Here is a 15,697-nt window from a genome sequence, read left to right on the forward strand (position 1 = left end):
ATCAATCTTTTTGTTTGGCTCCGCGCACTGAAGCGCTTTCCAACTTAAACGAGCCAATTCCTCGAAATCTCTCGTTTGTGTGATTCCAGGCATTGTCAAAGTGCAGGAAGTGGATTGAATCCCTCATACTACGCGAAGTTGTGCTGTATTACATTCCCACCTGTGCACCTGGGCTCACACGTGTTTGGCTAATGAATAAAACATTGGGCCCAGTTGTTTGTTTGTTTGATAGTCTGCCGACATCAGCGCCAACTTTTAGACTGACCCAGACGCATACCTTGCGATCCCAAACGGGGGAGAAGAAAAAAAAAAAAAAAAAAGCAGAAACATCTGCAAAAAACATTAAATCATCTTTACACATTAAAACAAGGCAGCTACTGTTTTCCTCGTCATTGTCTTCAGGTGCACTTAAAATGATGAAGCTTTAGTGTGCCTGGAGGTGACGGACATTCTCGCTTTTTGCGGCTTCTGACATTCCAGTCTGCTCCCCGCCTCGCTCTGCTTCGAGGTCAAAGCTTTCGCTGGACAAACGCAGACAAGAGGCTCCCTTGAAACCTTCCCGTGTTTCCTCTTTGCTGTTTATCTCGCACGCACGATGTTGGACTGTTCAACGCTAATGTTGATACAGTGGAACCTCTAAGGTTGAACAGGGTGCTGTTTGAATATTGAAAGAATGGAAGATGAATTCAAACCTTTACTTTTACAGGAAAGTTTCTTTGACCTGCATAAACTTCAGATACGAGCACTGTATGATGGCAGTCAGTTCAACTTACTTCGCAAATTATTGAACAGCAGTTTGGCAGATTGTTTATTTTATTTTTTTAATTAAAAGGCCTTAAACTGAAATTTACTCTGAAACAGAATTATACCTTGTCGATTTTAAGCAAACACATCTTAGCCTTTAAGTCAGTTAGCTTAATGCTAATGCTAGCACATGAACTGAAATACAACAGAGTGCTAATAAATGGCATCTATGTGGTAGGATTATAACCCTTTCAACAGCTGATATTTTTAAAATAGCAGTACATTAACATAATAATCACAGGCATATATTCTTTATCCTCTGCGGAGAACATCCGCTAGTACTTGTACTGTTAAGAAGTTCTTACTGCTCCTCTTTCTCCATGTATCGCTATCTGAATTATGTTGCCCCAATGTGGACAATTTAATTGTCATTTCTGTTTGTTTTCATAAAGTAGAATATTATAGAGTGCTACTTTTTTGTCATTAAAATCCATTCATTTCAATGTAGAACGACGTGTATCAAACTAGCATGTACCCTTTCAGATATCTGCTGCAAATGTTAATATTTGCTTGAGGTTTGTATTTATTTTCTTGAATTGTACTCAAATTAATTATCACACATTTAGACAACTTTTAAACCATTTTATTAACAATTTCAAAGCAAAAGAGCAGTTCGTTGCATAAACAGCTTGTACTCAGTGCGGAACATATCCTGTTTTGTTTCAGTCGCAGCAATGCCCCGTTTTTGTTGATCAATTATACTGAAAATTAAAAAATAAAATAAAAGCATTTGCCAATATTGTGCTAGTGCTTAATTGTCAATGAACTGCATACCGTTACTTGTTTTGTTATATGTACAATCCCTACATAACTCAATAAAAAATGAATGCCATTTAAATATTTCCCAATATAAAAATGAATAACTTATACATTAATTGTAGTTTAAGGATAATCAAGATAAAATGATTATGTACACATACAAAAAAAAAAATGTTGGTATTTTGGACATTTACAAACAATTAAGGTGTACTTGAGTGTTTTGCTCCAAAACTGCATCCCAAAAAAACAGTGGATCTTTCCAATCTCAAAACAAATGAATATTAAATATAACAATGTACATTGTCAAACAGATAAAGGGTCCGATATGTTGCACTTCAGAAACTTTAATTCTAAGCAAAAGGGTGAGACTACAAATTAATGCATTGGGGGGTGGGACATGGACTTTTGACAATAGTGCCATTTAAAAAAAAAAAAAAAAAAAAAAAAGTACTGTACATTTGAACTTTCTAAGTAAGTGCACTTTTACCAATTCGTCCCCGGCCAAAAATAGACGCCCAAGAATGAAGCATGTGGTGTTGCTATGCTGGAGACCGTTTGAAGTTATATCCTTCCCAACATTCCGAAAAAAGCAAGAGCACACAACATGGAGGTGTGATGCCCTTATAGCACCGTAGTGAGCAGACATGAGCAGCTATCGTGATGTTAGGGTCTTGATTGCTACTTTGTTAATTGTCAAATATACGTAGCACCGCATGTGTTTGTGTGTGTGTGTTTTAAGGACCCATTCTACATATAAAGAAAAACAAACTAAACAGTCCAGGCAAGTACAATGTAAAGTTACATTAATTTACAGTACACATCGTCAAAATTGTCTGCTGCCTTCAAATGGGTCTTTATGTCTTTTAAATAAGCCATATATACAAAATAGACTGGTCCATGCCGGTTGTGCAAATCCTTCCGCCTTTAGATTTAAAAAAAAAAAAAAAAAAAAAAAGTGTCTCTGTGATAGAGTGGCTGACCAGGGCCTTGATTATTTGAACCAGTGCAGGTAGTTTGTCTTCAGAGCAGGGAAGCACATGTTGTTGCTACACGAACCGCCGTAGCTGGGGGGGCAGGCGGAGCAGGGGACCCCGACTTTGTAGGGAGCCTCTCCAATCCAGTTACCCCTACAAAACACAACAGTGGGCAGTGTCACTTGACCCTGAAAGTGAGCAGGAATAAAAACAGAAACAGGAAATGCTCGTCTATCTATCTATCTATCTATGATAGCTAGGCAGCTAGCTAGATAGATAGCTAGGCAGCTAGCTAGATAGATAGCTAGGCAGCTAGCTAGATAGATAGCTAGGCAGCTAGCTAGATAGATAGATAGGCAGCTAGCTAGATAGATAGATAGGCAGCTAGCTAGATAGATAGCTAGGCAGCTAGCTAGATAGATAGATAGGCAGCTAGCTAGATAGATAGATAGGCAGCTAGCTAGATAGATAGCTAGGCAGCTAGATAGCTAGGCAGCTAGCTAGCTAGGCAGCTAGATAGCTAGCTAGCTAGGCAGCTAGATAGCTCGATAGCTAGGCAGCTCGATAGCTAGGTAGCTAGATAGCTCGATAGCTAGGCAGCTCGATAGCTAGGCAGCTAGATAGCTAGGCAGCTAGATAGCTGGGCAGCTAGCTAGCTAGATGGCTAGGCAGCTAGCTAGGCAGCTAGATAGCTAGGCAGCTAGATAGCTAGGCAGCTAGATAGCTAGGCAGCTAGCTATCATCAAAGTGTGGTTGCTCTACTTGCATTTGCCATTTTTGGGCAAATTAAGATCTTAAAGTACGGTTATAAACACTTTGAAAAAAAGCAACTTGATTTGTGTTCAGCATGCGTAATCTCATGGCTATAAATCCACAGAATCACAGTTGGATACATTTGTACTGTGTCCAACATACGACAGCCAAATTGCAGCTGCAGTTAAGTCAGACTTAAGTGATAAATAGCACTAATAAGCGATAAAAGCCAGGTCATTTCGACTCTTACAAGTCAAACAAATAGGTCATCAATGGGCAGAGTGCCTCGCATATATTTCACTCAAACCAATGGGATTAAATAACCTTGCTTGTAAATCCAAATTGGCTTTAATTCATGAAATTCCCCCACACCCCCCTTTCCTTTTCCTTTTCTTCTCAAGAGCTTTAGTTGTGCAGTACCTGTTCACGTGCTTGTATTGAGGTTATCTGAATCTCCCCAGCGACATGGGTGGCATTTCACAGGTCGGCACTGAGCGGCCCGACTGGGCGACGGGATTAGAGATGCCGTCGCCCAGCCGTCGTCAGGTTAACAGGTTCATTGGTATAAGTGGCATGTAGCAACATGAGAGCTTACTTACTTTGGCGAGTAGTTGCAGACTAAATATGTCGCCCGTTTCCACACGGAACCCCAAACGTTCATATTGTGACATGTGTGAACAGCACAGCCCACTTTGTTGGTGGTCGCCCACACCATCTGCAAAACATACAAAAGAATTGTCATTCAATGCTGTTTTATGTGTTACTTCAGTAATCAAGTTTTGGAGCCTATCTTCCACTATGTGCTGTTCTAGTTTTCATGGTAGACATGCCTACAAAATGCTGCCAAGTGATATTTTTACGGTCACGCTCGCTCCAGATGTAGTTTCAGCAGAATGAACGCTCAAAATGTCAATTTATTTGACCTAAGAATAATATTCTGCATAACGTTGATGAAACTAAGAAATTTCAAGAGGTTGTTTGCTCAGTGTGGCCCTAAAAATAGCTTGTAAGCTTGCCTACCTGTGTATAATGGGTGCACATGGGACCGTAGCATCTGAGGGGGCATCGGGGGTTGCAGTCACGGGGGTAAGGGAAGGAGTAATCCTTGACCTCGTCGTACCACGGCTTCACAAGCTGAAGGATGGAACGATACCTGTGAAGAGAAGACCATCAACGGTTACAACAGAACCGTCTCGGATGTTGTTCTTTTAACAAAATGTGTCCAACAAAGGCTGTCAATTCTGAAGTATCACTTTGAAAAGTGTCTTGGCTGGTCCAACAGTACGATAGAACATTACAGTAGATTTTCAAGAGTCCCCATGGCAATGGCAAAGATGGTATCCTCTGTTATAAAATGTGGAATTTGGTGGTGGATGGGCCCAAAGGCGGACAACCGGGCGGGGAAACAGACCGGAAGGGCAACTTTATTTACAGCAAAGATGGTGATGGACATGACGGGACGAAATGTGAACATAGTGGGCATGACGTGGACAGACTTGGCATGACGTGGATAGACTAGGCATGGCATGGACAGACTTGGCAGGACAGACATAGCAGAACGTGGAGAGACTTGAGTTGACGTGGAGAGACTTGAGTTGACGTGGAGAGACTTGAGTTGACGTGGAGAGACTAGACGTGGAGAGACTAGACGTGGAGAGACTTGACTAGACGTGGAGAGACTTGACTAGACGTGGAGAGACTTGACTAGACGTGGAGAAACCTGACTAGACGTGGAGAAACCTGACTAGACGTGGAGAAACCTGACTAGACGTGGAGAAACCTGACTAGACGTGGAGAAACCTGACTAGACGTGGAGAAACCTGACTAGACGTGGAGAAACTTGACTAGATGTGGAGAATCTTCCATAGACGAGGACAAACTTCCCTAGACGTGGAGAGACTTGAGTTGACATGGAGAGACCTGACTAGACGTGGAGAGACCTAACTAGACGTGGAGAGACCTGACTAGACGTGGAGAAATCTGACTAGACGTGGAGAAACCTGACTAGACGTGGAGAAACTTGACTAGACGTGGAGAAACTTGACTAGACGTGGAGAATCTTGACTAGACGTGGGGAAACTTGACTAGACGTGGGGAAACTTGACTAGACGTGGGGAAACTTGACTAGACATGGGGAAACTTGACTTGACGAAAACACTTACTAGCACAGCACACCTCAACAGAACAAGACAAGACATGCTTACCACAACGCATGAACAAACTCCACTGACGAAATACAACACAAACGAGACACTAACAAGACACACCTGGGAAACACAGCAGGCAGAGGGCACTAATTAGTTCACACATACTGGGAAGGGAAGACACGCGGAGGTGGACAAGGTTAACGATAACGAGACACGGGGAGAACTCAGGACAAACACTACAAACACCTAAAACCAAACAAAGCCTAACCCCATGAAACCAAAACATGACATCCTCCTTGTGAGTTTATCGCCCAAATACAGAGGTCCTCTGTCATATTTACATCATCGGCCGATGGAGGTCTGCTTCCAATTCCTTATAAACGTACTTTGCACACTTCAATCTTACGCATCGATTTGAAAGAAAATTAGAGGAACTGCTTCAAATGGCCACAACGCGAATCGGGTGTGTTCACGCCCACAACGGCACAAAGATATACATAGGCACGAATATAGAGCACAAAATGTTTATAGTAGGGATATTTGTATGGAAAACACTTCTCAGCTATAAATATATAAAATATATATGCGGTGTATGGAAGAACAGTAAAAATGGCAGGAAACGAGTATGCCATTGTATTTCTAAATTGTTTTTCATCCGTTTTAAGATCAACTTATCAGATAATGTATCAAAAACCTTCACCAGTGGAAAATAAATTGATGTGAATCGTGACACATACTGTAAGTCCATCTTGGAGCAGTTGTGCTCCCCCGAGTCCCATCCTGTTCTCAATAAATACTGCACTGGTGGTGAATTATGTTCCACATTCAAAGTGAAGAGCGACTGAAGGGATGCTTCTTTGTCCTGATGGGTCAAGCCTGAAAAGATAGCTTCTGTTTATTTGAGGGGGGTCACGCGAGCATTCCTCCAGCAGTCACCAGGTCACCATTCAAGTGTAAGAAAAAGGAAAAGGGGGCCTGCAAAGCAACGACCGTAACCGCGAGGCAGCGGCGGCATCCCTGCTGAGAGCGCTGCAGCAGATGTCGCACAGGAGGGGTGGGGACGGTTGATTGGGTGGGGGGTTCAAAGTTCACTTACCGTCCTGTCCTGACGGAGAGGTTCTGACCCAGAAACCTGAGGAGGTGAGACGGACCGTGCTCCCACATGCAGGCGTGGGCCCAGTTCTCAGCCGACTTGGCCAGAGTATCATCCCACACCTAGACACACAAACAATTGGAGACCATTACACAAGTCACGGACAGTCAAATATAAACACAAGATCCGCTCCGTCTAAGTCCCATTCAGCACTCATATGTGAAATAAGGCATCCATCAAAATTGTTACATAAGAATAGTGACTCTTTGATCCACAAGATGTTTTCTTCCCAGTTCAGAAAGGAAATTGGCCAGTTTCCCAATATGGAGGCAAGATACCAAAACACTGGCGTGCACATGTGGATTATTGCTTCACTCTCATACAATGATGATTTAACTCCACAAAAGCTTTATAATGAGTATGAGCAGAAGTCAGAAGTAGCACTTTGTAGAAGGAACCATATTTGGTAAGTTAAGCTGCAATGAGTAGCACATCACTATAAAGCTAAATATTTTAAAATATTAAAAAAGAAACAAATATGTTAAAAGTATTAACATTTCAACAATATTTCAATAATGTAAAATATCATTTTTCAAACTTTTTTTTAAAATTTTCAGTTATACTTTTGAATGAACAGATTTTTTTTTTACATTTTCATAAAATCATAATGTTGAATATTTGATTATGTTAAATAATTTTTTTTTTACATTACTGTTAACATTAGTTGTGTTAATTTATACATTATCAGTAACATTATATAAACAATGTAAAATATATTTTTAAAAATGTTCTTACATTTTTAAATGTTTAATAGACATGACATTATGTTGAATAAACATGATTTGACATTGATAAGAACAAGCAAATTGACTTTTGCCTTTTTAGTCAACCTCAAAATGTTATTTACAATATTATATTGGCCCCTAGTAGTCTAAACACGGCATTCTGATTAATATTGCATTTGTGGCGTATGAATTAAGCAGTAAAATCCACCCATTTTTATCCATCTCAGGTGGCGGCCATTTTGTCACTTCCTAATTGAATAACATCACAGTTGCTCAAGTAACGACCAATCACAGCTCACATGTTGTTGTTTTTTTGTTGAGTATAGTCATGTGACATTTGCAAACTGAACTGTGATTGGTCACCTGAGCAACTGCGATGTCATTTTCAGTCGACAGCGAGCGGCAAAATGGCCGTCCCCAACATAGGTAAAAAAAAAAGTAAATTTTGCTGCTTTATTCATATCCCACGAATGCAATGTTAAGTCTAATGGTGCTGCATAGAATATAATTTAGTAAATAAAAACATTTGTGGGTTGACTTCCCTTTAAATGTCTGTGTTCGGCATCGTAGTCTTGCCAGTGGCGCTCCACTACGATACACGACCGAAACAACATTTTGGCTTCTATTAACCATGTAAGTCTACTCCAAGATGGTGTACGCATTAAAGACTCACCATGTATTCCATATTAGACGCCGGGGGAAATACATTGCCCCTCACTTTGTTATGGTAATCAAGAATAGCCACCATGTCGGTCTGACTAATGTAGCGTTTCCTCCTGCTCTTCAAAGTCGAGCTGCCGTCCATCCCGGCGTCCGTGCTGCTGAAATTGGCCGCGTGCAGAGCGGGGGAGGGCGCAGCGGTGACGGTGACTGTCAGTGCACTTGTTCCACAACGCGCGCACACAAAGATGAACGCAAGTAAGTGAGGCTGCATGTTTGCTCCGTGGATATCCTTCACGTCGTAACCGGATCTGCAATGGAAGAGAAATGAAAGGATTTCTTGCCTCAGCTCAGCGCAATTTAGCAGAAATTGTAGTTGGACAAGAAATTGTTGTCTTACCTTTCTTGTGCAGCGCTAGCAACCGAGAAAAGGAAGGAAGGGTTGAAGTTGTCCTTGCTGGCAGTTTCTGCAGCTTTGCAAACTATAACCGGAGAAGTTGGTCTCTGAGGGCTTATATAGTTGAGGCAGTGGATGATGCAGGAAGTGCACGAGGACCACCCTCTCCCCCCCCTCCCCTGAAATTCAGCATCATTTTGTACTTAATTAACCCTCCTGACGTGCACGTATCCAATACATTTATTATCACATTTCAAGTGCAACTTGCAACAGGAGGATCTGCTTTAGTTTAAAAATAACCAGAGGCATTCTGTATTTCTGTATATTTTATTAAAATATCGTCATCAAATCCAATGGAAGAGATGCATGAATGCTACTTAATTGAAGGTATTCATTTCATGAAAATAAATAAACAAATATAAATAAATACATAAAACATTTTCTCATCCACACCATTCAAAGTGTCAATAAAAATCTGAGTGGGTAATTTTTTTTTATACAGTTGTTATGCTGGATCCCAAATGGATCGTGCAGGTGTCTCCAAAGATGGCCGGCGTAGTTGAATTGGTGACTTTTGCCTAGTGTTTCGTCGATTACACTTGTCCGTCGTGCGGCTAAAGTTGTGTGGTTTTCCAGGGCAAGATGCCGAGAGTGAGGGGGGGGGGGGAGAAATAACACTTCTGTCGGTCATCATTTTCTTTGGCAGCTGCTGAATGCATTAAAGCAACGTGACGCAGGAAGAAATTTCCTGCTCCCCCTCCCCTTTCTTTCCCTCCTCTCCGTCTCCATTTTTTTCTCCTCCTCTGCTCTCGTCTCCTCCACTATTTCGTTGAAAGTGATGAACTTTTCAGGTGCACAAATATCATTTCATACAGGTATATTTTTCAGCTCCCATTTGCCACTGTTGGACTTTTTGATTTTGAGTGACGTCAGATGACTGCGGTCAAATCAAAGCATGTTTATAAACATCTCGCCCCCTTCTTCAGCCGAAACATTTTTACGAGTTGGTTTTGACTGACATCTGATCGGAGATGCTGGAACATCACTGGGTTCAAAGGTCACAAGCGTCAAATAGTTTGTCTGTGGGTCACCAAATTCTAGAATCACCTCATCAATTGGGCGCCACCGTAACCTGAATTGACTTTATTTAGCAACAAAGTAAGATTTTTATAGAGGAGCCTCTCAGTATTGTAGTCACACTGCATTATCTGCAAAGTATTTGGAGTAATACTCACACATGTTCTCAATATTTTCATCCACTGACTACAATGTAACCTCTATTATAACCCACATAATTCGATTATTGTACTGTGTATTTTAGACGCAGGCTGGGGACAAAACAAATGAATGGAAATTCAAGATACACTCATCTTTTCTCCCACTCACGCATTTTTTTCACATGCCGCCTCTTCAAGGCCCCAGATGATGCTCCCTCCCTTTCCAATTGCTGGCCCACGCATCAAGTGAACCCAATGACTTTGTTGCAAGGCCTATCAGCAGAATAATAAGGGTGGAGTTCGGGGTATATGCTGCTCTGAGGTACTGTTTGTTTTGAAAAGCCTTTGATTCATTTGGAACGTTTATTTAACGACAATTAACCGTTCCGTCCCCCCTTTAAGGAGGCCTCTCAAAGACCAGTTTTAATGCCAGTGAGGGCCATGCAAGAAAGAAGTCGAAAATCTTAACAAGTGATGTAAATCTCACTAATACCTGCGAGAGGAAAAAGGTGACTCACGTTTGACGATTCAATTCAAGTAACTGAATCTCATCAGGCTGCTCTTCCAGCAGCAATCAAAGTGCACACGTTTGGCTAAACCGGGCCCTCCACCCACAGTTATTGCTACTTTGCTGGCATCAACAGCAGCACATGGGAAAGCCACAAGGCTTCTTCTGCATGTGACTCAATATTATTTTGATGTGCTTAAAAAAAACAAAAACAAAAAATATATATATATATTTTTTTTTTAATAAGAAACTAAAGCAATGGATTGTCTTCACCTGCTTCCTGTGCGCCAAGCTAAGATTAATGCAGTTCATCCTTAACTCATTTGCTCCCAAAAACGTACAAATACGTTCTATTTTAAATCTTACATTGTTCCCAAAGACGTATTTGTGTGTTTTTTTTTATCCTAAAAAGAACAGAAGGCTTTGATGCAGCCTCTGAACGGAAGAGAATGGCAATGGTAGTTATTACAAAAACGGCCAGCAGGTGGCAGCAGAGTATAAGAGATCAACCAGGGCCAGTTTTAGAGATTTGTGAATAATGATGAATCTTGAGGGGCGGTGGTGGTCGAGTGGTTAGCACGTCCGCCTCCGAGTTCTGAGGACTCGGGTTCGAGTCCAGGCTCCGGCCTTCCTGGGTGGAGTTTGCATGTTCTCCCCGTGCCTGCGTGGCTCTTCTCCGGGTACTCCGGTCTCCTCCCACATTCCAAAGACATGCATGGCAGGTTCATTGGGCGCTCCAAATTGTCCCTAGGTGTGCTTGTGAGTGTGGATGGTTGTTCGTCTCCGTGTGCCCTGCGATTGGCTGGCAACCAGTCCAGGGTGTCCCCCACTTACTGCCCAGAGCCAGTTGAGATAGGCGCCAGCACCCCCTGCGACCCTTGTAAGGAATAAGCGGTCAAGAAAATGGATGGATGGATGGATGGATGGATGAAGCTTGATGCAAAAGGGAAACAGATAGAAATAGGGTTTATTTCCGTATTAACTCTTTTACTGCCACACGTTAACAAAAAAACTTCGATATGACAAAGGCTTTGATCATTCACGAAAAGAGATACAATGCTTCCATCTGCTGGCCATAGTTAGTGGGTGTTTTTGATTCCACAACCCATTGACCAGGCAGCACTGCACTTAGACGTTGCACTGAGAAAAAAAATAAAATTAAAAACTTAGTTGACGTCATTTAACGTTTATGGCGGCATACGTTGGGATTTTACTGATCGTTATTAAACGTTTTTGGTTGTCAAAGAGTTAAAGTAGTGACTAATGTTTCTATTGGTGGTTTCCATGTTTTTATGGCGGGGTGTGAATGAGTTAATTTGTAGTAGCAATGAAATGAATATTTCTCTCAACAGTGTTTGTCGGCAATAATTTCCGCGAAAAAGAATTGGAATCTGGTTCATTTTGGAGCGGTAGTAGGGTTGGATGCCTCGCGGCAGTTTGTGATTTCACGAGTTGATTTTTGTTGGCTATGAGGCAAAAATAATTGGTGACATGTCATGAGTGGTTTACATTGGTGGGAAGCCCGGTCTCTTAACTTCAAGCCGTCTTCCACATAAAGCTGCTGAATCATGAGTCTGGATCACGTCACGTTACTTATAGAAAATCCTTTGTTGACTCTGTCGAGGCTTTGTTGAAGTTTTAACTTTGTAAATGAAGTTTAGGAGAACGTCTTTGTTCCACCCTTGTCCAAAGTGAAATAAGCAGTTGATTAATTCAATAAATCGGATCAAAGAGCGCACTCGCCGGGTTTCGGATTGATTCAAAATTAAATTCCTACTCTGTTTTGACTGCATACACGGCAGTGATTATACAATATCGCTGATAGTTTTCCCATGGTGTCTACAATACCATTTGGTAAACAGTACAGTGCTCAACCATCACCTTGTATCACCCAAAAGTCATAACTGAGATTTGCTCCTCTTCTTGTCTAGATAGATAAGTTTGCGTGAAATTTGGTAGGTGCCTCAGACAGTGGACTCAATGCGAGTATACAGTTTGGAGGTATTACATTTTTCATACCAAAACTGTATCATTTCAGAAATGGGTTCCAGAAACTTTTTTTCCGGTGCTAATCATAATGCCTACCAAATTCAGAAATTGCCTTGAATGTGGAAGTCAACCTGAAACATTTCTTGTCAATAAAATGTTATATATGACCTCACTTGTCTAAACATGACATTCTGATTATTATTACATTTGTGGGGCGGCCATTTTGCCGCTTGATGTGTTGAGTGAAGATGACATCAATGTTGCTCAGGTCTCAGGTAACAACCAATCACAGCTCAGCTTCAGTAAACGGGTGAGCTGTGATTGGTTGTTACATCAGCTTCAGAAAACAGGATGAGCTGTTATTGGTTGTTAGATCAGCTTTAAAAAAAACAAAAAAAACAAAAAAACAGGTGAGCTGTGATTGGTTGTTGCCTGAGACCTGAGCAACATTTATGTCATCTTCGGTCGACAGCAAGGAGCAAAATGGCCGCCCCTGAGGTGGATACGAATGGCTGGATTTTGCATCATAACACATATTCCACTAACACAATATCAACCAGAATGCCTAGTGGGGCTGCATAGAACATATGAGTGTATTGTTATTAAATAAAAAATAAAAAAATGGGGTCGACTTCCCCTTTAAGGGCTGAATTTTCAAAAATGTCAACTAAGTGCTACTGTGAAAATTTGGTGTGGTCATATTTATGTAGCCAAAGAATAACTTGATGAAAAAAATCAATATATATATATATTTAATCGACTATTTTGGCTGTGAAAGCCAACCAAGTTAAAGGCGACTGCTATAAATGTGTTGAAATGAAGTAACCACGAGTGTAACAATGGTATCACTTGTGGTATTGTACTTGCTTTTCTGGCAGGTAGCTCCTTAATTGGGCCCTAATAAGCTCAAAGAAGATAAGCGGGCATAAAATAATCCCACATAACAATTTGCAATGTTCTCCAATGGTGAATGGTGCGGTTCTCCGGATGTCCCCGCTGCACTCTGGACACATTTTCCGCGAGTCGGAGCCTTCCTCCGTGATTCCTGCGCCGCTCGAAAGCTCCTTAAGTGCCAAGGATCAAATCTTCTTACGCCCACTTAGGCAACAAGGACCGAAGCTTTTCTTTTCACCTTGTGATAATGTCCACACTTCAAGGCGTAACGGCGAAAACGTTCCGCTCGTTTCGGTGGTGGGGTGATTGCTTGTCCAGATTTTTGCATTTTGAGTGTTTTGCAAGATTTGTGGGAGCTCATGGAAGAAGAAGAAATAAATTGTGTGGACCCAGCATCAAGTTTGGAGAATATGCACATATAAATACTCCCATATTAGCATTTATAAAACTCTGTTAATGCTTTACTTCGGTTTTGGCAGCCTGCTCCTGGGTCCCAGGTGATAGTTTTTGGTACCTGCCGTCATGAAGGTGCGCCATAAAACATCTCTGCCCTAAGTTTAGCTTCCCGCTGTTTTTTTTTTTTCTTCATGTTTGTCTGTCTGAACTCTGAGCAATGTCTGTGTTTGACCACAAGCCTGCCTCAGTACCATCGTACAAGACCCGAGCATCAAAGATGGCTGTAAATGTCTTATAGATGGGTGAGAATATACGGGGGGGCGAAGGAATGTAGCATGTCAAAAATAGCAATCTAAGCGACATTTTTCTGAGGATCCACCCCCCATACAACCTCCCTATCCACAAATAGACGCACACACCTCCCCACTTGTTGTAATCCCGTATGTTTTTCCCACACTGTAAGGTACTGTGAACACACCTTTTTTTTATTTTTTTTTTTATTTTAGACCCTTAAATTAGTACCGGGGGGAACATTGTGACATGCACCATAGGTTGTCTTTTGCCAGAGTCAGTTGGCAGGCTAGTATTTCTTGCAAGGAATTTAAGAGTTTTACAATCAAAACGCGGTGCTGATTATTATAAGCTGTTGATCTTGAAGTTATGTTATATACAAATGTTATTGTGAGTTGAGTTGTATTTTTGCACAAGTGGTAGAATGCTGGATGTGCAGTTTACAATACATGTTTACAATTGTTGGAACTACTTATTTGTGGCATTTAAGTTATGCAAAAGCTATGCATAGTTTTTTTTGCAAACACTATGTATGACATTTAAGTTGAGCAAAGGCTATGAGTAGCTCTTTTTTTGCACAAGCTATGTATGTGGCATTTAAGTTGAGCAAAAGCTATGAGTAGCTCTTTTGCACCTGCTATGTGGCATTTAAGTTGTGCAAAAGCTATGAGTAGCTTTTTTTGCACCATGTGGCATTTAAGTTTTGCAAAAGCTATGAGTAGCTTTAGTACAAGCTATGTGGCATTTAAGTTATGCAAAATCTATGAGTAGCTCCTTTTTTGCACAAGCTACGTGGCATTTAAGTTATGCAAAAGCTATGAGTAGGTTTTTTTTGTTTAGCACAAGCTATGTATGTTAAATGTACGTTAAAACTGATTCAAAATCAGTGTGCGTTATTGTCTGAACATTTTGCACAAGATTTATTTTGGAATAAATCAAACCTTGTTTAATTTTTTTTTTTTTTTTTAATTTTTGATTAAAATCGATTAAAATCCTAATCATCCAGACTGACAGAAAAAAATCGAGATTTTATTTTCTGGTCATATCGCCCAGCCCTAATTTAGGGTCAATGCCAATGAAATAGCAATCATCACTTATTCCCTTCATACAGGCTGTGTTTGCTATGACATCAGCAGGCCTATTTTTCTTGGCTCCGTCTTATCAGAACCATTCAAGCCTTATTGGGCTCTATGTTGTCTAAAAGTGATGGATTTAAAGTTACGATGAAGCACAAGTCCCCGTGGATTGCTGGAAGTTACATTTTGGCCTCATGTCTTTGTCATTCCCGCCAATGGATTTTGTGTTTCCCAGCTTCTCCAAGGACACGCATTTTGTTCAATAACAATCAATTAGTAGGCCTGAAGTGACTTGAAAACAGTTTTTCATAGATGGCCTTGAGGAAATTGGGTTAAACTTTGCCCAGTGGTTTTCCTCACGCTTGTTTTTTTTTTTTTTTCCTCGAAACAAGGTGAGCTCGCATGTTTAGTTTTTTAGTGGGTCAGGAACCTGCTGCAGCAGGTGGCATCGCATGTAAGAATTTACTAATAAGGTTCTTCTGGTTCAATATAAACATTCGAAGATTTATGGAGCAAATAAGGAAGGAGCCGTGTTTGGACCAGAAGGTTTGATTCCACTATCACGCAAGCAAGGAAATACAGTTTAGTTTTTCATAGAAATTATTGCTCGAGGATATTTAAGTAAAGTATCTTTTTGACACAACGGTTTCCTGACAACAGCTAAAGTCTTTTTATTTTATTTTTTTATTTTTTTTATTTTTTTTTGCCATGTACTTCATCTTTCTCAAATGTAAAGTACGGTGAGCGGAACAGCACGTCATCAACATCAAATTGAAGCAGGCTTATAAAGTCGAATAATGAGCACCATTCCAAACATTACATAATCACTCCAGGAATGTTTTGTAATCTCATCCTGCCAAATCTTTCCCCATAGTAAATGTTCGACTTGTTTCACTAAAACGTTGACCCTGTGGCCTAAATAAGAGCGTGCGTCCCATTGATTGCAATTGTTTA

General features: G+C 40.9%; 2 protein-coding genes across 2 annotated transcripts in view; one reads left to right on the top strand and one right to left on the bottom strand.

Moving 5' to 3' along the window:
• The window catches only part of LOC144009777 (uncharacterized), a 105,743-nt gene that overhangs the window by 76,467 nt on the left and 13,579 nt on the right, over positions 1–15,697 (top strand). The window lies entirely within an intron of this gene.
• Positions 1,366–8,476, bottom strand: pi15a (peptidase inhibitor 15a). Its single transcript, XM_077509650.1, has 6 exons — positions 8,376–8,476; positions 7,989–8,286; positions 6,534–6,652; positions 4,311–4,443; positions 3,890–4,005; positions 1,366–2,690 (listed from the first exon to the last, which is right to left on the bottom strand). Exons 2-6 carry the CDS (start codon positions 8,247–8,249, stop codon positions 2,555–2,557), a joined length of 765 nt encoding a protein of 254 aa, XP_077365776.1. The 5' UTR covers positions 8,250–8,286; positions 8,376–8,476; the 3' UTR covers positions 1,366–2,554.

The sequence above is a fragment of the Festucalex cinctus genome, chromosome 20 (genome assembly GCF_051991245.1).
Source record: "Festucalex cinctus isolate MCC-2025b chromosome 20, RoL_Fcin_1.0, whole genome shotgun sequence".
Taxonomy (NCBI): Eukaryota; Metazoa; Chordata; class Actinopteri; order Syngnathiformes; family Syngnathidae; genus Festucalex; species Festucalex cinctus.

Bases quoted from the DNA above. Each gene is read 5' to 3' on its own strand.
- pi15a (XM_077509650.1), bottom strand. From the start codon at position 8,249: ATGCAGCCTCACTTACTTGCGTTCATCTTTGTGTGCGCGCGTTGTGGA. The intron at 4,444-6,533 runs GTAAGTGAACTT...TTCTCTTCACAG, and splicing joins CTCTCCGTCAGGACAGGACG to GTATCGTTCCATCCTTCAGC. The intron at 4,006-4,310 runs GTAGGCAAGCTT...TATGTTTTGCAG, and splicing joins TGTGCACCCATTATACACAG to ATGGTGTGGGCGACCACCAA.